The sequence below is a fragment of the Dunckerocampus dactyliophorus genome, chromosome 12 (genome assembly GCF_027744805.1).
Source record: "Dunckerocampus dactyliophorus isolate RoL2022-P2 chromosome 12, RoL_Ddac_1.1, whole genome shotgun sequence".
Taxonomy (NCBI): Eukaryota; Metazoa; Chordata; class Actinopteri; order Syngnathiformes; family Syngnathidae; genus Dunckerocampus; species Dunckerocampus dactyliophorus.
The window spans coordinates 20,580,373-20,604,560 of NC_072830.1; the positions used below are offsets into that span (position 1 = coordinate 20,580,373).

At 39.7% G+C, this 24,188-nt stretch overlaps 2 protein-coding genes and 1 long non-coding RNA gene across 11 annotated transcripts in view; 1 reads left to right on the top strand and 2 right to left on the bottom strand.

Annotated features, from left to right (window-relative positions):
• stx1a (syntaxin 1A (brain)) overlaps positions 1 to 5,925 on the top strand; it is a 65,639-nt gene extending 59,714 nt beyond the window's left edge. For 2 of the 9 annotated variants that reach the window (XR_008573096.1, XM_054793540.1), the window contains 3 exons: positions 940 to 1,050; positions 2,002 to 2,033; positions 2,410 to 5,925. Coding sequence is in view for 5 of the 9 variants with exons in the window: in XM_054793540.1 (XP_054649515.1) it covers positions 940 to 1,050; positions 2,002 to 2,007 (117 nt within the window). In the remaining 4 variants the exon portion in view is untranslated. Of the gene's footprint in view, positions 1 to 939; positions 1,313 to 2,001; positions 2,034 to 2,409 lie in introns of those variants that run through there. The other 7 variants (XR_008573098.1, XR_008573097.1, XM_054793536.1 and 4 more) reach the window with 7 other exon arrangements.
• Positions 5,926 to 9,701: 3,776 nt separating this feature from the next.
• LOC129191095 (caspase a-like) lies at positions 9,702 to 18,812 on the bottom strand. Its single transcript, XM_054794101.1, has 8 exons — positions 18,644 to 18,812; positions 15,109 to 15,375; positions 13,994 to 14,079; positions 12,524 to 12,700; positions 12,198 to 12,456; positions 11,965 to 12,114; positions 10,930 to 11,039; positions 9,702 to 10,109 (listed from the first exon to the last, which is right to left on the bottom strand). The coding sequence occupies exons 1-8, from the start codon at positions 18,648 to 18,650 to the stop codon at positions 10,005 to 10,007; spliced, it is 1,161 nt and encodes a 386-aa protein (XP_054650076.1). The 5' UTR covers positions 18,651 to 18,812; the 3' UTR covers positions 9,702 to 10,004.
• A 668-nt stretch (positions 18,813 to 19,480) lies between these two features.
• On the bottom strand, positions 19,481 to 22,960 carry LOC129191097 (uncharacterized). The gene is made up of 3 exons (XR_008573140.1): positions 22,868 to 22,960; positions 21,542 to 21,628; positions 19,481 to 20,128 (listed from the first exon to the last, which is right to left on the bottom strand). It is a non-coding gene; the product is annotated as an uncharacterized LOC129191097 (long non-coding RNA).
• Positions 22,961 to 24,188: the final 1,228 nt, after the last annotated feature.

Here is a 24,188-nt window from a genome sequence, read left to right on the forward strand (position 1 = left end):
TTATTAACTGAAAACCTGAATGAAAAGCAGGCTTGCGGACACCTCATGTGGTCGTGGGGGGCTACCTGGTGCCCACAGGCACCGTGTTGGTGACCCCTGGTCTAGCCTTCCGCCTGGTCATCAGGTAGCTCCGCAGGCCACTGTGCCGTCCCGGCTCTCTTTCAAGCTGCGTCTACATAATCCACACTGTTTGCCTGTTGTAATTCCAGTAGCGATTTACGATCATATGTTAACTTGTGTTCACCTCTCTGCAAGTTTTGAGGCTGGATTTTAAGAAAGTTAAAAAAAGACCGTAGAAGCTAGAAGATGTGTTTTTTTGTGTAAAAAAAACAGCATATTTTCAAAGAAATGTTTTTTTTTTTTTTATACATTTTTCAACAAAAATCTGCAAGTTTGGGGAGGCGCAAAAGTTGAATCGCAAAAGTCCAGGGATCCACTGTAATAATGTCTTTTTATATTGACATGAATATAAAACTACCCTTCTTGGACTTTTTTCTAGGGAAAAAAATACCTTATATAACCTAAAAATAACTTATATTTGCGTCAATACAGTAAACACATTTAAGACACAAAATACAGTAGAACCTTTAAGGTTGAAAACTATTGTGGACTTGCAGACTGGTTTGGATTTTGAGTCAATGTGTAATTTAATATAAAAATGGAAATACAATGAATCTGTTTCTGTGTCAAACTGTGAGTGCAGTGTCTCATTTAGCTTTCTTAGGGGTTACACACGTGTAAGAAGTAAACCACTCAATATTAAGACATGCAAACAGTTAAACACTTTAATGATGACATGCGTTTTGAGCCTGTGCCACTTGTGGAGGCGACTCCTTTTAGATTCAGTGTTGTAATGTTGTGTACGGCGTCGGTGTTCCACTGTACTTAAAGGACCGATACATGGCCTCCCGTGTATTGACACCCGTTGTTGTTGTGCAGGGCGAGCTGGTGAACAACATTGAGCACAGTGTCTTGGGAGCACAGGACCATGTGGAGCAAGCAAAGAACAACATCCCCAAATGCAAGAAGTTCAAAAAGACCAACAAGCGGGTGAGAAACACACACAGACGTTTGGAAACTAACTCCTTCTTTTTCTCCCCTTGCCTTCTCTTTCCTTGTCGTCTATCACCCACTCTTCCTCCCCTCTTCCCCCTTGGACACATTTGCTGTCCTCTTTCCTGCCCCTCCGGGCCTCTCCCAGGGAGAGATGATAGACCGCATAGAGTACAATGTGGAGCACTCGGTAGACTATGTGGAGAGGGCAGTTTCAGACACGAAGAAGGCAGTTAAATACCAGAGTAAAGCTCGGAGGGTGAGTCACAAAGCAGAGGATGGCCAGGGCGACCATCGTGGCATGTGTTGTTGTGTAACTGTTGGGCATGCATGCCGGAGTCTGCGCTCATGCATGTGGCGCTTGCGTGTTGTGGGCGTGGGTGTCATCTCAGTCACAAAACTAATGCCTAAATGTTCTATTTACCTATTGATCACCCATTGGACATTAGGTAACTTAAGAAGTCGCACACGTATTACCGTTTCTAGTAGGATAACATAGTCTTTGACTCTACCTTAAAAGCCATTAAATCACTCGAAAATGTTAAAAACTAAAGAGGCTGAAAATTGTGACATCTTCATATGTCTGGGAAAGCACAACAAAGTCTTTAAAACTGTTGCATTAGAGATATCAATGGTGCTGTCCTTCTTTGGCTCCAAACTATATATTTTTTTTCAAGCAATAAATATAAGAACCCCACCACCGGCGAGCAGATAGTACCAATAGTGGTTTAAAATAAATAAATGTCTAAAGATATCTGTTTTGTTAACACCTGTATCCCTTTCACAACATTAGCTTCCTTGATTTCTTCTTTCCTTGCAAGGATGCAACTTATTGTTGATGCAGACTTTACCGTACATCCCGGCAAGATCGGCCACATGGACACCGTCTTTGTAGTTTGTGATGAGTTTTCTTGAATTCAATCGTTTCTCACCTTTTTTTTATCACAGATCTGACAATCACGACTTTCTGTGGCCCCATGGTAGGTTATTTGGCAGTCACACTCAAAACTGTATGAAAAGCAAAGCAAAAACTGAATTAGAAACTGGGGTGCTCAATATTTTTTTCTTCTAAAAAAACAGGGGGCATTTTAGTCAGGGTCTAGAGATTTATACATGCAAACCAACAAGTGGTGCCAAACGGCTTCTCCCCAAGCAAGTCAGAGCTTTTCTACCTGTCACTCAAATGCACCAGTTTAGAAATGCAATATTATTTTTTCTTTTTTTACTAAAATCTACTTTATGGTCAATATGGTCATTGTTCTCATCCTTAAAAGTTTCCTTGCATCCATCTTTCTTGTGTTTGCTCGATCACTTCCTGATACTTGCTGTCTCCACCCCCATTCCTCCCTCCTGCAGAAAGTGATCCTGATAGGAGGTTGTATCGCCGTGTTTTTGACCGTCCTCGTTGTTTGTCTGGCAGTGGGACTCAGTTAAGAAATGACGTGCTGCTCACAGAACAATCAAGCCATGTGACTGTCATAAAGAGGCCCATTTTGCTGCTCACACGCTACAAATGCACTTAATACAGCACTGCTACAGAGTGCAGTCGGCAGTCCTGGAAAGAAACTGCCCTTAAAAAACTGTATCGTCAAATTGAGACCGTTTTCTGCTGCGCATCGGTGTGCTCATTCACACGCATGTCACACGCATTACTCTTTGCGTGCTTTCCCACCAACAGAAACAACCAGTCCTCTACAATTTGAAGTTTTATGCCATTTATTCGTTACATACACACTCCGCAATATCTGTATTTTCTTCCTGTTGTCCATGCAAGTTCACGGTTTGGACAAAACTATTGGGACACTGCTCTAGTTCATCCCAAAGGTACCTGAAGCGGTGGCGATCATGAGGTTTAAGACGTAATATCTCACTAAAGTGAGTACACCCCTCACATTTCAGCCAGCATGTCATCATATCTTCTGAAGGGACAATATCATATAAATGAAACTTGAATATACTACTAGAATAATCAGTGTACACGTTGTTTAGCAGTATAGATTTACAGTACTATCTTCTGAAAGTACGTCAACACACAGCTATTGTTGTCTAGATCAGTGGTCCCCAACCTTTTTTGACCCACGGTCCGTTTTGTGTTCCCACAAATCTTCCGCGGACCGGGGCGCGCTAGGGGGTGGGGGGTGGGGCTTCGTACATTATAGCGATCTAATTTATTTTATTTATTATGTGTTGTGTAAAACGAAGACATGAACAACATCTGAATGCCGACCCATCATTATTACATCGCTGTTTGACGTGTGTGGTAAAAGGCAGTGTGCTAGCATGAATTAACTTGAGACAAATGCGCACATTAGCACTCAATAAGTCATCAAAACGTACCTTTATGCATTCCCACATAGTATCAGCATTTGACACCAAATATGAGGTGAAAGAAAAATGGTAAAAATACAGTAGTAGTAGAAAGCACACGCACAATGGACATGCGTCAAGTGAGCCGGATGTAACAGAGAGAATCCGGCCACTTTTCAAAATAAAACATCATGGAAATTATTTTTTCTTTCTGTGCGGCCCAGTACCAAATGAGCCACAGCCCGGGGGTTGGGGGATCACTGGTCTAGATAGCTGGCACTGGGGAGCTTGGAACTGGTTGACCGGTTACAAGAAATTGTACCTGGTTGGGCCTACTTGATACAATAGAAATGCATCCGTTAGCGAGGCGAGTCATGCTGAGACAAGTAGGTACACCAAAGCAGATAACTGTAAAGAATAGTGAATAATATGATATGATATAAGAGATGATAAGATATAAGAGTGCATATTTTATAAATAACTGGAGGACATCTGGTGGGATGCATTGTGATCATCTACAATACAGTGGATCCCTGCATATTTGCGATTCAGTACTCGCGACCCTGCAAATTCGCATCTTTCTGGTCAAAAATAAATGCCATATGTATATGATATATAATGTAGATCTTCATTTAATAATTGATAAATACATTTCAGGCCGCACGGTGGTCTGGTGGTTAGCATGTTGGCCACACACTCACAGTCTGGAGATTGGAAAGACCTTGGTTCGATTCTCCCTTGGGCATGGAGTTTGCACGTTCTCCCCGTGGGTGGGTTTTCTCCTCCCACATTCCAAAAACATGCATGTTAGGTTAATTGGTGACTCTAAATTGAAATATGACCGTGAGTGTGAATGGTTGTTTGTCTATGTGCCCTGTGATTGGCTGGTGAGCAGTCCAGGGTGTACCCCGCCTGTTGCCCGAAGTCAGCTGGGATAGGCTCCAGCATACCCCCGTGACCCTAATGAGGAGAAGCGGTATAGAAAATGGATGAATGGATAAACACACTTCAAATGTATAAAAACATTTTTATGGGTGTATCAATTACTTGTATTTTTTTGCCATTAGTGTGTGGTCTTGGAACGTAATCCCGTGAATAGCAGGGATCTACTGTAACACCCTTGCATGATACCGACTTGGCTCACCACAGCTCTACTCACCATTGATGATTTTTCATAGGCAAAAGCAGGTATTATGAAGTATTTCTTCTAGTAGCTGGGCAGCTGGCTGTCGGCACACATTGACCAAGCAAATCCACCATTGTTATTATTTGAGGAAATAAATAACAAAAATAAACGCGCATGCTGACGTTAGCTCAGCGCGTTGCTCCAGATGCTGCATTGTCATATTAATCTCCACTTTCCACAGCTTTCTCTTGAATAAAATGTCTCCTTATCAAGGACTAAATACAGGAGACTCTTTGTTCGTCATTACTGTTGTTTACTGGTGTGTCTGCGTTCAATGCCATGATAATCCCAACTGCCTCAAAAACCGAACCAAGTAGAGCTGAGCCGCTACAGCGCATTGTAAACACCACATAAGAGCAATGTCCTGATGCTTTTGTCCCTGCAGTTTACTGTGTGTGTGTTTGTGTAATGACACGTTTCTAACATGTTTTCTTCTGGCCCCCACCTGCTGCCCTGGATGGACTCTTCTTCTGTCTTACTGTATTTACACTGATTAGAAGAAAATCATGATTATTATATGCTGTGTCATTCTGGGAATCATCATTGCGTCTGCCGTTGGTGGTACGCTGGCCTGAAACCTCTGCAGACAGTCACGTTAGATGCACACTTTCTGATTATTTGCCATTTTCCACAAATGCAAAGGTATTACTCTATGTTGGGGCACAGGGGGGGGGGCGTGTCACTTCGTGTAACGATCCATCAATGAGTTGTTTCGGCATGAGTTTCTATTTTGTAATACGTGCGGTGCTGCTGAGTATTGTCAACGATATGATGTTCCCCGAAGTGAATCCATGTATGAAGAATTTCTCATGTAACACTATCTTTACACATTCCAAGTATGACATGTGTTGAGTTGTCTGTTTTGTGTGTTGGCTGAGGCTACTGTGGGGCCAGAACACCAGCATTAAGTTTTGGCATTGTACATAAATGTATTTTGGAGAAACGTGTATTCACACTGAAACAAGGATTGGCACTGAAAACGATTCCACAGAAAAATAAGACATTTTTTAAGAAATGCATTTTGGGAGGATATTTCTGTGTTTTACAATGCCCGTCCTCAGATTTCCACTTCATGTGTACCTGCACCCTTCTCAAAGCCTCGAATTGTGTTCACGTGCTCCTCCACTTGACACCGAAACACTGCCATTAAGTTGAAAGTCAAAAGGAAATTCAATGTGAAAACCAGAAGAGGGAACACTGGAAATAAAAGCACTGTCGCTGAAAATGGTGGACATAAAAGGGAAATCCGAAGACTGACAATGAAAAAAGATCAATAAAAAAATATCCAAATGAAATGTTGTATTTTTGTAATGTCTGTGTACTTTTTTTTTTTTTTTTTTTTTTTTTACAATGCCAAAACTTCTTGGTAGTGTTCTGAACCAATAAGCTACTAACCCGCAACTGTTTTCCAAAGCCACGTTTACTGACACAGCTTTTAACTTTCTATCCAATGTCCTCTCCCTCCCTTAATATTAGTCCTGCATGGTTTACATTCATGTTAAATTCTAATTGTATTGCAAAAGGATCTCACTTGTACTTCATTTGTACTCAGTCACCTTGGACTGTGCAGTGTTGCGTGAGTGCATGCATAACACCTGGATAAAGAGGGTGATGTTTTGTCGCTACATGTTGGAACGTGCTGTGGAATGAAAGGCCCGCTGCCCAAAAGCTCTCATAACACTGCCAGGGCTGTATGTTCAAATAAGATGTCTGCTCTGCTTGGAGTTTTTATATCACTCTCTAGCTTTAAGTGTCTTGTTTTGTTGGAAGTCATTGAAGATGTCAGCATGAAGTCAAAGTAGCCCTGTAAAACACACACACACACACACACACACACACATATCAAACCATGTTGCCTACTCAACCTGCTGCCTTTGTGTTGTGTTGTGATAACATGGTTTTGTTTTGGATTCTTTTGGTTTTTTCAGTAAAGATTGTCTGGGGGAAAAAGTGGGTGTGCTGTTTGAGCGTCATTTTCCCATAGAATAGAGTCACAGATTTGTACCTTTGACATGGTACACTGCAAAAAAGGGCCGGCCAAATATAAGATAAAAAGACTAGATTTTTTTTGGGGGGGGGACAACTTAAAAGTAGTGAAATTATCTGTCTCTTCAGTAAGTACATTTTACTTGGTAAGAAATCCCAAATTAAGATTTCTATATCAATAAAAAAGCAGGACCGAAATCCTAGATTTAAGATTTTTCCATCTAAAAATAAGCAGGACCCTCAAGCTGGAAATACTTATTTTTAGAATGAAACACTTTTTTTTTTTTTTTTTTACCTTATTAGGACAGATAAAAAGTGAGACCGTGACCCCCCCTCCCGGCCTTGCAATTTGGAGCTGGTTTTGACTGGGTGGAGGGGGGGAAGCGTGAATCTGGTTTTGGGACAACCTCCTCTACCTCCTGCGCTACGGCCCCCCCCAAATTAAGTGAATAGCTCATACCAGTGTAGACTGATAGAGCTGTATCCTGCAACTGGTTGATAGATCGTGTAATAAGTCTAAATCCGTGCAAAATGAAAAAAAAAGGGCTTGCCAAATCTAAGAAACAGACTAGATATTGTATTAGGAAAAAATACTAGTGAAATTATCTGTCTATCCAGCTAGCTAATTTGACTTAATAAAAAAATTCTAAATTAAAATTTCTATAGAAATAAAGATGACTTATTTTCAGAATAAAATACTTCATACAACTGATAAAAAGTGAAATATTATTAAAATAAGTGCAAATGAAAGTACATTTTAGTGCAAAATGGATAAACTGTATCATGAAACCCCCTGAAGCACAAATTAATCTTAGATGTAGGCTAAAAAAGTCTTTAAAAAAAAAAAGTCTATTTATTCCACAAATATATACACATCTTAACTCATGCTATTAAAAATCACAACCAGACGTGCTAATTTGATAACATCAATATTTCTTTTCTTTAAAAAGTATACCAAGTTGCTCTACAAAATCTGTAATTTAGTCATTCGTCTGTATTGGTCATCAAAAATTGTTTACAGTATGTCATTACCTTTATGTTTAATAAACTGAATGTTAAAACGTTGTTTAGCAGTTTGTTAAGCATCCTGTGGATGTTGTGGAATCTTTAAAGAAGAATTTGTTGGGAAAACCAAAGTAACTTATTTTGAGTTTTTTGCTCAGTTTGAACATTTCTGAACTAAACCAGACAAAAAGTAATCCCTCATTCTAAAATAACCCTTAAAACAAGGCAAATTATCGAACATGTCGAGAAATATGATTTTAAATCTTGGAATGTGGCAAATAATTTGCAGTGTACACACTGTTGAACATGTAAAAAGAGGTTTACTAAAGTTGGTGCAGAAGTCACACGATGCAAAACAAACCATGAAGCGATCATCATGCACAATGTCAACTCAAGCTCCTTTAACGCTGCAAGTGTGTTTAGCTTTTTCTTTGGCTTTTTGCTGTTTGGGTACCAGTGATGGCAAAGAGGAAACGTGATGATATCATAGATCAGTCTCAGATAATCTCGCATCGCAGCAGTGTTCAGCTGCTGTGGAGAACATACACAACAGTGGATGCGCAGTGACACAACTGGAGAGAAAGTAACGCAGAGCGATCATGAGGTCTGATTTTTTTCAAGGAGGCTCATTTGATCACACTGTTTTGAGAAGCCGAACTCTTCATTTAAGTGGCCCCACCAACTAACCGGAACTACGTTCCTCATCACCATAATCCGACCAGAACTCAGCTCAGGGGACCAAGTAGGAGGTAAATCACTGTTGATGCACTACACTGCTGATGGGGATGTCATGCAACTTCATATCAAAAAATCTGAACTATCCCTTTAAAACACGTGTCGATGGAGGGCCGAAACACCGCAGGTTTTCTCTTTAAACCCTAGTTACCCCACTTCTTCTGTTAAGTGTGCCCACATCCCGCCTGACTACTCGGTTTAAAGGGCTAAGTTTCCCCAGTTAAAATTGATATCTCTAAGTCAGGAGCAAAGACGACTCAGCCAGGTTTTAATAGCCTGACGTGTGCAGACGCCACTCCTCCATCCAAACCATGAACACTAGAGTAATCGCTTTATAATGTGCACGGCACATCATACAGTACATTTACTCATCTAAATACAATAAGGAGAACCTGTCAGTCTGATGACTTGGAATTGACCTGGGATAATTTTGTCATCTAAATACGATGAGGAGGACCTGTCAGTGTGATGAACACACTCGCGGGAATGCCACTCTTCTTCCGCGACGGAGCGCCGCAACCATCTTGTTCACGTACGAGTCGAGATGCGAGTCTTCATCACATACACATGAATACGCAGGCGACAGTGCACAGAGATCCGGCGGGAGACTAAAATATAACGCCAAGCGTTTTGTGAGGTCAGATTTTTTGGAGGAGGCATTTTTGTGATGCAAATTAACGCATATTGTTTTGAAAAGCCAAACTCCTTACTTACTTGTCCCCAGCAACGAAGCAGAACTATGTTGTGAAATCTGACCAGAACTGGACTAAGTCACTGTTAATGGACTACCATGCTGATGGGGATGTCATACTTCATGTCAAATTAAGTTGAATGACAACTACAGTACATTTGCATCATAAAACTGCCTTCTCAAAAAAAATCAGACCTCACACATTGCTTGGCGTTATATTTGTCACCCGCCTCTCCTCTCTCGTGTGTATGTGATGAAGACGCTCACATCCTCTTCCGCTGTGGAACACATACGTGAACAAGATGGCTGCGGCGCTCCGTCACGGAGCTTACAACTTCATGTCAAAAAATCCCAACTGAGATCCAACACAAGATCTTTCCCAAAAAGTCCGCCTTTACACAGAATGCTGCTTACTAATGTACCAAACTTGTAGTAAGATCTTCATAAGTGAGGGTGGGACCCTTGTTGGTGTCCTTGTGATGGCCCTAACGACTTGCACAGCAAACCAAGCAGGACCGTGAGCGTGCAGCATCTTGTTCACGGAATGTACAGTTTACTTGTTGCAGCCTTTTGATATTGACAGTGGACTGTCTGTGTGAAGTGGGTGTTGATGCATTGAAATAAGCAATAGCAACTGTTATCCTGTCCTGGTTGCATTCTCCGTATGAAGGGATTATGGTATAGAAAGCAGGGGATCTTCCACTCAATATTTATTGTGTGTATTTTAATATTTCATGGGAAAGACAACACAATCTTTAATAATGAAATGTTTATTTTGCTAGTGAATGCTTTATCAGGGACATGAGACATACTATCGATAGAGGATTGCATGCATTTGATTAAATGTATAATTACGTACTTTAATATTTACTGTAATTAAAAAATACCGACATCTGCTTTAGGGATAGCAGTGTCCAGCGTCTTACAAACACTGAAAAAGCTGGTAGGAAAAAAGTATTTAAATGATTAAATCATTTTACAAGAATAGAACCACGCCCAAATGTAATAATGTAGTGTGTTGAGTGACAAAACAATTAGGTCTCAGATGCCTGGGAACAGGTAGAAGTGTTTTGTCAAAGACACTCTGTGTTTATTTGGCATCTGTCCTCTGTTCACAGAGACAAACGTTTCAAAGCGTTGCGAGACCTGTGTGGATCAAACAAAAAGTAGATCATTAGATAATCACTGCAAAGAAATCATCACAACTGCCATTTACTCTGTGTTTGCACCCGAGCACCTAATGATTTCTACTGTAGGGTGCAGTTGCAATCGCCTGAATATGGACGATAGAAAACTTGTCAAAATATTCCGACAACAAAGTCGCAATTTTCTATCGTAAAAAGAACGACATCCTAGTTTTGCAATTAATCAAATATATTTTACAAGAATTAAGTGGGAATATCGCGATGAAAAAGTCTGACCGTTTGTGAGAATGAATTCAGAATTTTAGAGGAATAAAATTGTATAGTATGAGAAAGAAGTCGTACTTTTATGAGGATAAAATTTGAATTTTGTAAGAAATAAGTTATGCTTTTACAAGAATACAGTGGCGATATAATAAGTAAATCATAACATTTTGTGATGTTTAAATAAAAAGTAATACCGGCACTTTTATCAAAGCTCAAACTTTAGGAATTAAACATTTACAGTAAATGAGAATAAACATCTAAATAAAGTTGTGATTTTATGAGATAAAGTAAAAATATTACAAGAATAAAGTCTGAATTTTAGGAGGAAATAAAACCATATAATAGTCCCAATAAATATCTTGAAATCCAAATACTATACTTACATGAGAATAAGGTCGTAATTTTGGGAAGGAAAACAAGAATAAAATCAAAATAAAACGTAATACTTTTACAAGAATAAAATCACAATATAAAAGATTAGGTTGTAATTTTGATATTACGAAATAACATGTTCTTGATAATTATTCTATTCAAACGGACATGAGTGCAAAACGTACCATTGTGAAAAGCTCCTCAATGTGTTCCTCACATGCGGAAGTGTTCAGTACTTCAACAACATACTTAATAAGGACAGAGCCATTCACTGAGTGTCTGTATGCCACAGTACCTGCGGGGGAGGGGAAAAAACATTCAAGAAAAAAAGATTTAGGGTGCAGCTTATCCCAAAGTACAGCTAGTCACGCGACATCGCTCGCGCTCTTATTGGCCAGTGTTGGGCGCGCAAGAATGTAAACAGGAAGAAGAAGTAGGAAATAGTCGAGTGCTTTTTAAGGTGACGTCGTAAACTGAAAAGATGTGTTGCTTGAGCATGAATGAAGACATGCTAAACTGGAGAGCGGTTGGGTAAGTGATAGCTTTTTTCTTCTTACAAACCGTCGTTACGTCAACGTTATGCTGTTAATGAAGACAGCGATTTGGTGGGCGTGTGTGACCTTTGTGCTGTCACATTTACACTGGGCGGGGACAAAAAGACGGAAGTGTGAGCGCCACGTGAACGTTAGTCCAAACGTAATGATGGGTCATAAAAGCGAACATAAGAAAAACACAGAGTTTAGATAGAACGTGCCCGCCAAAAGATGTTGCGTTGTGGAGAAAACAATTCCCTTATATCACATTTGAAAAGGTTTGGATTGAGTACAATATTCATTCCAAAGTTAAAGAAATACATATCAAAACCATTGATAAATTCTACCCTTGTGACTCGCTTCTATCAAGATTCATTGAGGGGGTTTCTTCCAAATGTTCATTACGTAAAATTGAAAAAGAACGGATAAATCACTTATTTTATGAATGTCTCATCTCCAAAATATTTTGGACTGAGGTTTCCCTTTAATACTTTTGAATCATAAAAACTTGTAAGCCAACATTCACTTGTTTTACTCACTAAACTAAACTAAACATTTTTGCATAACTCATGAAAGATTTTAATGATCACATTGCTACTGTATTATTGATATGCAGTGAAGATACTGCCAATGAAGGTAACAAAAGGAAAGAGATTTGACCATATACATTTTGGAACACGCACTGACCAGGGGTGCAGGAGAGAAGACCAATGAAATCTTTCTCTTTGTGCACAGCTCGCAGCCCATCATCCACCATGTTGTCGTCAGCAGCTGCGGCGTTATCACATGCCAGCCCTTTCTGTGCACCATCCTTGATGAGCACTGACCCTGTCTCCTCTGAAACACACACAAACAGCTACGTGATACAACGACGGGCATGCCAGAGAGACATTTGCTTTCAATCGTGTGTGTTCAGTCACCTCCTCTGCAGGCCTGGATGATGATGACCTTGGGTTTATCCAGCAGTGCTTTACACTTGTCTGAGGCCAGTTGCTTGAAAATGTTATCAATGGGGAACAAATCTTCTTCCTCGTCGGCCCCCTCCAGTGTTTGGTCCTCGTGCCAGTTGACACCAAGAACATGTCCCAGTTTCCCGTGTGACATGATCACCACAAAAACACTGTCTGTGTCTTTGAGTTTGGGATGCTTGGAGAAGTCAATGACGGCCTGATCTATTTGCTACGGGAACCAAAACTTAAGTCAATACAATTTAAGACCACCACTGTCTTTCATTTGAGGAACTAACCTTTCCTGTACGGTTTGTATATTTGACTACGTCGTAACCCAAATCCCGCAACAACCTCTCCATTTTCTGCTCATCTGCCTCTGCTCCATCTCTGTTTAACCTTTCAACCCTGAATTTAATATTGGTGATGAGCAGGGCCACACGACTCTTGATGGACTTTGGAGTCACGGGGTAAATCTAGAAAGAGGCAAAAGTGAACAAAAATACTCAGCATGTTAAAATATCTTGTTAGCTGACAGTTTGAATAGCTGAAGAAACTAGTCGACTCAAGCACAGGTGGTAAAATCTTCCATCTTAGCTTAGCGGCGAATGCAATACTGTATGTGAAAAAAATGTAAGACGAATTAAGCATTTGTAAGCTTGTACATCTGGTGATAAAAAATATATCCAAATCGAAAATACAGAGCCAGGTTTACATTTCCGTCTTGACTTGCTGTTACTGTTCCATTCCAGTTTTAAGCATGAAGAAAGTATCTTCCATTTACTTGGTCGTTTGTGAATTTGTAACTTCTTGCAGTGAACCCTGCATAACGCTTTTGAGGTGATGACCGACAGACAAATCTACCACCTCTTTCATTTGTTTGTTCCACTTTTGACAGAAGAGGAGCTCAAACGGCTTTTAAAGTTCCCGGTTTTGAAGGAAAACCTCTGACCCACCCCTAGCTAGATAAGGCCGTTGCATCAATACACCCACCACTTAAAGGAAGACAGTTTTGTGAGAGAGGAAAAAAAAAAAACAGGCTTCTCTGTACATCTTAAAGCCTGATGCTCTGCCAACTATGTGTCAGCTACAGACATGGTAGCTGTAAGTTTGATAATTTAGTTTTTCTTCAGCGAATTAGCTAACCTAGCATGATGTTGCTGTGGAAATGTGACTAATTTTAGCACTGTAGCTCACTTTGCTATGCTCGCGTTGCTGAAGTTTAATGTTATGTTGTTGTATGTGATATATGGCATATATTACGTTGGACAAGTACCTAGTTACAGTGTACTGTACGTTTAAAAAGTGGATAAAATGCAGAATAGCGATTATTGAAGACAAACACTATGTCGGACAAAATGCAGCTCATTAGCATTACAGCTGCAGACACAAAATGGCGTGATCCCAGTGGGGCTTACTAAAAGCACTTTTAAACTAAATTCCAGCATCAAGGCTAAATTTTGGACAACACACTTCCAATACACTACTGTTGGATGTCTGAGACTTATTTAAAGCAGTTAAAAAATACTACAATATGGAACCTTAAGTCTATGTTTGCATTGCTGTTTGGTTACAAGAACTCTGAGGGTCGACTCAAGCAAAACCCCATAAAATGTTGGCACTGATCCAGGAGTTTTTTGTCACTTTTGCTAACATGAATTCTTCAGTGAACAATGCATGGCTATCTATGACGGGGTACAGTTTGGTGCAGATGCAATTTCAGATCATTCTCCCCTCTCAGAGACCTGCTCTCTGCAGTGTTACAACACCTTTCGATCATTCTTTTTTGAATTCCAGAATTTCTGTTGGCAGTTGATGAGTGTAGGTGACCAGATGCGTTCCACCTCAGAGGCGCCTGAAAAGAGCAACATACAATGTTGGCGTTGAAAAGGAATCGAAGTGTTGTCATTTCATATTGAGCGGTTTCCTCTGAAATTGGGGCCTGTACTGTGAAGCATTTGTGAAGGATTTCTTCTTATTCAGATAACTTCCAAGGCTTAACTCCCGATATGCGGTCTGACTTCTTGTCAGGATACACTGCCATGTTAATTTATGTAGTAGGACTCACCTACCAGGTCATGTTCAGGATACTATAAAAGATTAGAGCCAATAAAAGCATAATTTTTCTCTGAAAATGTCACTATTCTTTGTGGGGATCGGTGAGCAGAGTTAAGACCGACCAAACTCTTTTGCTTTACCCAATGATTTTTAAATTTTTTTTTACAAACGTTATAGATTCTCGTCTGAGGGACTGGCTCGTCTCTACCAGCTTCTGGGGCCGTATGTGTCTAACGAGACATGAAGAATTGCGCTTACATGCCATAGAACATCTGCATTATGCTGTGTTGCTTTGCCTCCTGGTTGTGCTGTCAGAGACACAGTCACCGCACAATATTCTTCATGAAAGAACAGACAATAGTTTCCACTTAAACTATTTTATTACTGTATGTTCATATTTGTATTTTATTCCCCAATGTCTTTAGTTTGATATTCAGCTCCAGGGTCCTCTTTAAAGTGAGACCTTACGGAGTCTGCCCCAACCTGAAACAAATTAAAATACAATTTCACTTTACTACGTAAGCATTGCCCCTTTGCAGGGCCTGTATGAAGATAGATACAAATGTCACAGTGACAGTTTAAATTTATTTTATTACCGATTATCTCCTTGACCTACAGTAGACGTAGAGGCTTCAAACGGGGGGAGAGGATGATGTTCCTGTATAATTACAACAGTAACTGAGACAGGTGATGGTAGAAATGAGACCATAGTGATCGGACTGCATCTGCTACATCTTGGATCTTTGTCTTGGTTAAGCCAGATAACAAAAAAGAAACCCTAGATAGATTAAACTTGCTTCATAGTACAGGTTTCTGGTCAGCTCACCTGGCTGAGCGGGGAGGCCCAATGTCTGAAAGAGCCGTTGGTCATTTTCTTCAAGGGAGGCAATCATCTTCCAGCTTGCATCATCACCTTTGTTCCTCACAATGTCAATGAGCATACGAGCCTTGTTTGTTTTGCTGTTGTTCTCCTCAAGTATTGCCTCCCGTTCCCCGGCATTCAAGACGTCGTCCAAAAGATCGTCCAGAATCTGATCGATGACTGGCATGGAGACATTACCCACAAACTCCTTTCTCACCTTCTTAAGTTCATCTATAAGAAAAAGCACAGCACATTATACATTGAACAGGCTCATTTATTTAGGAGTGATTCGCTTCATTTAAGTACAGTAATCCCTCTGCACTTCGTGCTTCAAATTTTGCGACTTCACTCATGGTTTTACAAAAATATATGAATAAATCATGTTGTTTTGTGGTTGAATACAGCCTAGTAGTAGTAAAGAAAAATGCATATTTAAACAAATTAAATTTAAGCAAAAATAATTTACATTCTAAATTAAACATTTTTCAATCAAATATAAGGCATTCAGAAGACTCATTCAAAGACGTGATGATATGTAGTATTCTACACTAGTCACTAGGGATGAGCGAGTACACCACTATCTGTATTTGTAGCTGTTCACCCATCTAATTGATCTGTATTCTAATCTGTACTGTATGGAGTGGGCGGGGCTACGACTGGAAATGGCCGTGGTTTAACCAGAAATGTGTGGGGCTTAAATCGGTACATTATTTTAAGTCTAAAATTGACATGGATCAGAAGTTGCTATATTTATTGTTTATTATTCAGCTATTTGTGTATGTGTATAAGTGATCTGTAAGACTTTATTATTTAGTTATTTTTTAATGATCTGTGAAGTTGATGATTCATGCAAACATCCAGTGATGGCAAACAGGGAAATAATCTGTCAACCTTGTTCACTGTATTTTTCTCAAAAACACCGCGTTCAGTACTACGAGCAAAGTTTTCCAACTGACTTTATATCACCAGCCAAATCAGAAGAAAGCAGACGGAAAAAAAAAAAACACAGGCAGTGACCGACGCAGCTCGAACCGTTTACAGCTCTGTCTTGTCAAATTCACCCGCGTACGTTACGAAACAAGTTTACCAAGTAACGTCAGATACAAACCGAAATCGAGGCGAGCTGAGGAAAATCTAAAAAAAAAAACCCGTCCGGAGTGGAGGCAGTGACCAACGCGACACGAGCCGTTTTCAACTCTGTCTTGCTACTGTAATTGCACCGCGTACGTTACGAAACAAGTTTACCAACTAACTTTAAACATCATACAACCTGAAAGAGAGGCGAGCTTAGGAAAACTGAGTACTGATTTGAGCAACATGAGCAGGAGCAAGTACAAAGACATCATCAGTCACTCTCTGTGTGTGAAAGAGTGAGGCACGGCTCCTCCGGCTGCAGCAAGGAAGTCTGTCTCGGGAGGGACGGTCACTGTGTGTGACTGGCCAATCACAGAGCGTGAAGAGTGAATACGTAAGTAGTTACCCAATGGGAATATTCTTTCAGCACAAGTACGGATAATGGCAAGCTGTACTCATTTCATGCTCATACTCTGCAAAAATGCATTATTCGTATATTACACAGGCCGTTGCGCTGGAGGCGGGAAACCCAAGGAAACACTGCAGGAAGAGGTGCAGAGTCTGGAAGATCGAGAAAGCTGTCTTTGCGGATTATCGTGTGTAGCGGCTCTATAGGAGTCCACAACTCAATACAAAGGCCCGGAAATAGGAAACTTTGGATGCAAGAGCAGCTTGATGGCGCTCCAGCAGGATCGCCAGCAGTCGGCAAATGACGACCGGCCATCCAGTCCGACGAATCCAACCACTGTTCGGGCTATCACGGGCGCATGTCCTGCGTTTTGGCTAATTAGCCCGACCGACGATCACATCGCGAGCCGCGAAAACTCACCACACCCTGCCAAGTGCACGCCCCCCAAATGCCCCACCAAACTAAAAAGTTTTAAGGTGTGTTTTGCAGGGTGCAAAACTTATATCACTCTCACAACGACAGGAAGTTCCACACGGCAGACATGATGAAAGGAAAGTGGGCAGGAGACGGTCGCTAGGCTGGCTGCTGCAATGGAGGCAAAGGTGATCGGCGTTTAAAAGCAAGTATCGGTATAAGCCGATGCCATTCTTTTCACCGAAACAGGCCGATACTGATCAGTGGCCGATCGATCAGAGTACCCCTATTAAAAACCGTATCGTAAACAGGTTTTCTGTGCTTTAACTGTGAAAATATTAAACTTATAAATAAGGAATTTCTTCTTCTCCGACATTCACTTATCACGGTCGGTTCTGGAACCAATTAACTGCGATAAACGAGGGATCACTGTAACGTGTCAAATTTTAGTACATATTGCTTAGGATAAGCAAATTTAGCATATACACAGTGTTTAACAAACGTATTATCCCACCTGTGCAGGCTCAGTGGGCTTCTCAGAGAAGCTAAAACTTAATCAAGCATTACATACAACCACTAAAGCTTTTTTCTGCTCAGGGTTGCTTTTAATTTTGAAGTTTTTAAGCTTTTAAGTTTTAATTGGCAAATATTAACGTGCTTTTCTATTTTAAATTTGTTTTTTTTTTTGCAAAACACTACATTTGAAAAGTTATGACTAACAATAATTAAGCATTTATATACCAATTTTAATGGTACAAAATGAAGTTTGTAATGAACTACCAATGTTGTTGCTTTAGACAGCTAAACCTTACATTGGGTGGTGGTCCAATACATTTCGTCAGCACTGTAGTGAGGAAAGTATTTTTTTTTTAAATCTAGATTCCAGACATGTATTCTTGCTTTGACTTCCTGTTTTTTTTAAATAATATAAACAGGTGGTTAAATAAAACACAGTTTATGGTGATTATATTTTCACTTTAAATGAGAAGGGCACAACACGTTATTATATACAGTCTTGTTGTTAAAACTCAAAGATTATTTATTTATTATAAAAGAAATATCCTCGTGTAAGTGTCTCGAGGTAATTCATGCTAGCACACTGCCTTTTCAAACAGCGATGTAATAATGATGGGTCGGCATTCGGATGTTGTTCATGTCTTCGTTTTACAAAATACATAATAAATAAGATAAATTAGATCGCTATAATGTACGAAGTCACCCCCACCCCCTGGCGCGCCCCGGGTCCGGAAGATTTGAAGATTTGTGGGAACACAAAACGGTCCGTGGGTCAAAAAAGGTTGGTGACCACTGCTTAACTCGTAGCGTTCTGGTATGTGGATCTTAACAGAGGAAAAATATCGTTTGAGGTTTTGGGTCCCCACAAAATGCGCGCTCCTGTTCGCATACAGTAAACGATACATTTAAATATTTTTTTATTTTAACCATCTGCGGTTATTTAATGTAAAACTGGCGTGCAAGAACTTTATTTCCGAAATGAAGCTGGCGTGGAAGAACGCAAAAGTGAAAGTAAAAGATAACTTTTAAACACACACACACACACGCACACACACAAGTTCAAGAAAAAATAAAGTGGAGACTCACCGGCCATTGCTCAAGTGTGTTTATCGCTGAACTCGTTCTTGAGTTAAGAAGAGTTTGTTGGTGTTTGCTGGGTTGAAAAGTTGTGCCTGTCTCCGTTTCTTATCGGATCTTGAAGAGTGGGCTTTCGCCTGGAAAAGGGTGGTGTTGAAGGTGGTGGTTTTGTACTGCCGAGAATAGGGGTGGGCCGTGGGAGAGACGTAGACTCAAATGTCATTTTAACCCTTAAAATTCACTCACATAATATCTCAAATGACAAAAAAGTCAGCTTGTGTCACTTGAAGCAGTTTGTCATTTGGAAACGCTTCACTTCACTCTGAAATACATATATTAAATATGAACTATATTTTTGCTGTTTCATTTCAAGTATGTTTATATAAAATACTGTATATTTCAAGTATAGTATATAGTATTGTATAGTATTGTATAGTATTGTATAGTATTGCTTATTATTACTCCCAGAGAGGGGTCTAGATGAGTGGCAGCAACAATTTCATGCATTGTTATTTTTTTCTACAGTGTCAGTTTTAAAACAAAAACTCACACTTGAAGTCCTCAGGACAAAAAAAATGTCAGCTTCCCAACAACTAGTGTAAAAATATTTTATACTTAATATATATATTTTTTTCCTTTAAAATTATTTTAAAACTACTTCAGCCTGAAATATATATTATCAAATATTAATTATATACGGGGGATTTTAACCAGTTAAAGGCTAGTAGGTTTGCAAAGAAAGCTAAAGAAGTCAAAGCACACTTATACTTGTTTACTTGTTTTTTTATTAGTTAGTTTTTTTATACATATATGCCATTCCAAATCATTTCAGAAGCAAGGCGCCCTTGCAGAAAACATAAAAGGAAGAGATAAGATAACTTTTGTTGCATGCTTTGAATGGGAAAAAGTTGCATCTCCTTGGGGTCAAATACACTCCTGATCAAAATCTTAAGACCAGTTGAAAAATTGCTAGAATTTGCATTTTGCACATTTGGATCTTAATGAGGTTTTAAGTAGAGCTACAATATACAAAAGCAAGAAGGAGGAGTGGGACAAAAAACATTTGGAACTTGTAATTTAAACAAACAAACAAACAAAAAAAATGAAATAAGTTGTTTATCACCTGATCAAAAAGTTTAAGACCACAAGCTATAAAAGCCAACATCTGCTCAAAATGTTCATTTTCTGTCAGGCATTCACACTGTCATGCCCTCCTGATGGCTAAAGCTAAGAAGCTTTTTCTTTTTGAACGTGGTCGTATTGTCGAGCTGCGTAAGCAAGGCCTCTCGCAGCGTGCCATTGTGGCTGAGGTTGGGCGCAGTAAGACAGTCATTGTACAATTTTTGAAGGATCCTGAGCATTATGGAACAAAAAAGTCAAGTGGTAGACCCACGGAGAATCCGATTGGCTGTCCATCAAGACACATGGCGGTCTTTGACCCAAATTAAGGCCCTTCCTGGTGCCGACTGCAGTGCAATAACCATCAGAAGGCATCTGCGGGAAAAGGGTTGAAAAAACAAAAAACAATTCAAAGACCTTGTGCCCTTCAATGCCAAAAAACTGCCCATTTAGACTTTGCCAGGGAGCATCAAACATGGGACATTGAAAGGTGGAAACATTTTATTCTCTGATGAGAATAAAATTGTTCTGGCGCCGCTCCACTGTAGTGTTTCTGGATCTTTGTTAAAACATATTGCTGCAGTCGTCGGTCATCTCAATTTTCCTCCTCCTTTATGTAACAAACCAAAGATTCATTTCCGTAATGGTGCTCTAAAGCCGAGAACTTCTACCTTCCTTCAGCATGTCCAGAAGTTCAAGAGGCCGCGAAAGGTTAACCGCAATGTAGTGAGGGAATACTGTAGTTAAAATAAAAATCTTACCATGAAGGTTTGTGTCTGTGTAGGCTCTCAGTCCTACCTATTTCACTCCAGAGGATCTTATGGCAACACAAAATTCCTACCTATTTCACTCCAGAGGATCTTATGGCAACACAAAATTCCTACCTATTTCAACTCCAGAGGATCTTATGGCAACACAAAATTCCTACCTATTTCAAACCAGTAAATACCCTGAGACAAAAATTAGTGCATCCTAAAGACAAGGCTCCAAACCAAAAACAGAGCAATGTGGTCTATTCCATCCACTGTAAAGATGAGGAATGCAAAGAGCACTACATTGGGGAAACTAAGCAAATGCTCCAAAAAAGGCTTTATCAACATCGCAGGGACAATTCTAGTGGGCCTCAATCAGCAGTACATCTACACCTTAAAGCAACCAATCACCCTTTTGAGGACAGCGAGGTAAAGATTTTGGCCAAAGAAAACAGGTGGTTTGAAAGAGGAGTAAAGGAAGCTATTTTTGTCAAACAACAGAACCCATCATTGAATCGGAATGGTCGGAATGGTGGTTTGAGGTTTAATTTGGACCCTGTGTTCAGCAGGTTACTGAGACCAAAACCCACAGCTCTTAGTCTTGCAAATGAGGTGGAGCCAGGGCTGAGCCAGAACAATAGATGCTAACAGAGTCGTTCATACCCAACTGCAGGGAGCTACACTTCCCTTTGATCGGAGGTGCTAATCGCAGGAGAGGATTATACCACTACTCCGCTCAGGCTTAGTGTACGGAACCAATAGAAGGAGGGTGTTGGCACACCAATTCTGCCCACTCTTACTGTATTTAAGGCCTAGGCTACCAGCAATTATTAGTTCACTGACGAAGCTCTTCGGATGAGGAGTGAAACGTCCGACACATTCTTCACAGAAGTACAGATGACGTCTCAAGAAGCCTTTCCCTCCATGAAGGTTTGTGTTTAAATAAATGTGGGATTAAAAAAGGCATTTTCAATGGGCCATTTTTTGTCAAAAGAAAGAAATGTGTCATTTTTTTCTAAATAATTGTTTTCCATACCAGAATTTGAGGCGGAAGAGGAAGAAGTCGGACTGCAAATGGCGCAGTCACCTTGCCTCTACCGGTAAAGGAAGACGCCGCCAACATCTGAATAAAGACACATCACAGCAACATCACGTGACCACTCTGAGGAAGACTGCAAGTGAGCAGTCGAAGCTGTCAGGTATGAAGAGCTAATTAACTCTGGTCTGGAAAAGGTCATGAAGGTCATCATTTTTATTTATGTCACTTTAAATGTTTATTTAAATTTATTATTTTTTACAGTTTTATTTAAGTCATTTTTATCTTTTTTTTATTTGTTCACTTTTATTTAATTGATTTTTATTTATTTATATTATTTTTACACTTAGGTCATTTTTCTTTTTATATTTATTTATTTATTAATTCCTTTAATTCCATTCCTTCATATATTTAGTTATTTTATACTTGTTTATTTATACTTATTTAAGTCAAACCAAGCAAAAGTATGTATTTTCAGTCACCTGATCTGTTGAACATTAATACATATAATTACATCCAAAGTGCATTTTAGAAACATCTAGTATGGCATTTTATGAAGGTAATGAGGAAAAATGGCAACTGCATGCACACAAATAGTGCATAAATTAAAATTAAATATCAAAAAGACCACAAAATCAGATATTTTACTTATAACTGTGCAATTAACATATACCAAGGAGAAAGATGACTAAAATATGGCTCAATTTTGGACTTCCTGTCTGCAACCCACCCAGAATGGATCTGCATCCCACTTTTGGGTTTTGACCCACCACTTGAAAACCATCCATTTTCTATGCCACCTGTCCTCACTAGGATCGCGGTTATGCTGGAGCCTATCCCAGCTAACTTTGGGTGAGAGGCAGAGTACATCCTGGACTGGTCGCCAGCCAATCGCAGCACTTGAGAACCACTGGTTGACAATATCTTACCGATAGACCAAATAAACCTCACTGCGTTATGTGTAGCTTTGGCATTTTCATTTAAAAACATAGATGACAGTTCTAACATGCTCTCAAAATGAATGGCATATTCAACATATTCATTCTATAGTCGAATGGCTCGAAAAAAAAAATAAATTAATTAAATAAATGGCACAAAATGTCACCAGGATCTCATTAAGGGTTACATAGAGGTCCCAGGTTGCAGACTTTAGTTTTTTGCCATAATACACATAAATTTTTAAATAAAACAATTAGGATGTAATAAAAATTTTGAGCTTTAAGATCGCCCAGAAGGTGTTGATCACCTCCAAGGATACCCTTGTCACGAATGACGATGCCACCCTGGAACGTTCAGCTGGAAGAAGGCAAAACAACAGTTACATACCATTAGGTCCAGAAGTAGACATAGTGGACACAAAAGTGTTGTCGTCTGCCCCAACCACCATCTGACGACTTTAGCAACCTGGGTCATTATCACGTAACTCTGAACTGGCAAGGAGACTGTAAAAGATGGACCCATACCAACTGTCTGTGGCAAGGCTACAGATAAGGGAGCTGTAAGTACAGCTAACGCCTCTAGTCAGTTAAAGGCAAAATCTACTATACTAGCTGGATGCGTGGTCAACTAAATCAAATACCCACTGAGATCTTCATTTACTACATGTAAAGTTGTCAGCGTCACCTTCCAGAGCATCAACAGTAATTTTCTAACATCTGATTCCTGTTGTATCTGTGACTCTCTAACTTCTTTGGCAGTCTGCTTGTGTGCTGGCCCTGACACTGGTTCAAGTATATACTGTATGTCTGTACTGCTGAGCTTTCTCTGGCAGAAAAAATAAAAATAAGGACTTCTATTTACAATTATGTCATTTTTTTGGCCAAATACCTCTGAATATGGGCATATTCTACAAAAGAAATGACGTTATCTTATTGTACAAATATGCAAAATCCATTCTTAGAAACCTCCGGTTGGGCAATTGCCATATAGAATAAAATCACTTGAAGTACTCTTATAGGGGAGTAAGCGAAACATGGTATAGGAGCAAAAATGTTTTAATTGTGATAGGATGACAGTATGCAAAAATATACAGAGCAAAAGCCAAAGTGTAATAATTGGCTTTTGATTTGTGTATGTTTGTACAGTATTTTGAAAGTACTTTTTATTCTTATTGTATTATTTTATTTTCTATTTTAACTACAGCATGCGTACTGTGTTAGCAACACAGTACGCATCATTATTACTGTCCTGTACAATGCATACTGGAACCTTTATTTCCCTTTGGACACAAGCCCAAGGGATCAATAAAGTACTATCCAATCTAATCTTCTTGACCTTAAGTGATAAAACACTGGTACAGTACTAACAAGTTATACCGTACCTGTAATGGATTAATGCTACATACCTTTTTGTGCTTTCACATCAACATATCACATCCAAATACTTTTACACCTTTTCCAATAGTTTGTGTCTTTAAAACAATGACCGTCAAACTTTTTATACCAAGTATTTTTTTTCCCCTGCGATTAGCTGGTGACCAGTCCAGGGTGTACCCCGCCTCTCGCTCAAAGTCAGCTGGTGTAGGCTACAGCATAGCCATAACCGGCATAGAAAATGGATGGATAGATTTTTTTTTTTGGGCCGCATGGTGGCCTAGTGGTTAACATGTTGGCCACACAGTCAGGAGATAAGGAAGATCTGGCTTTGA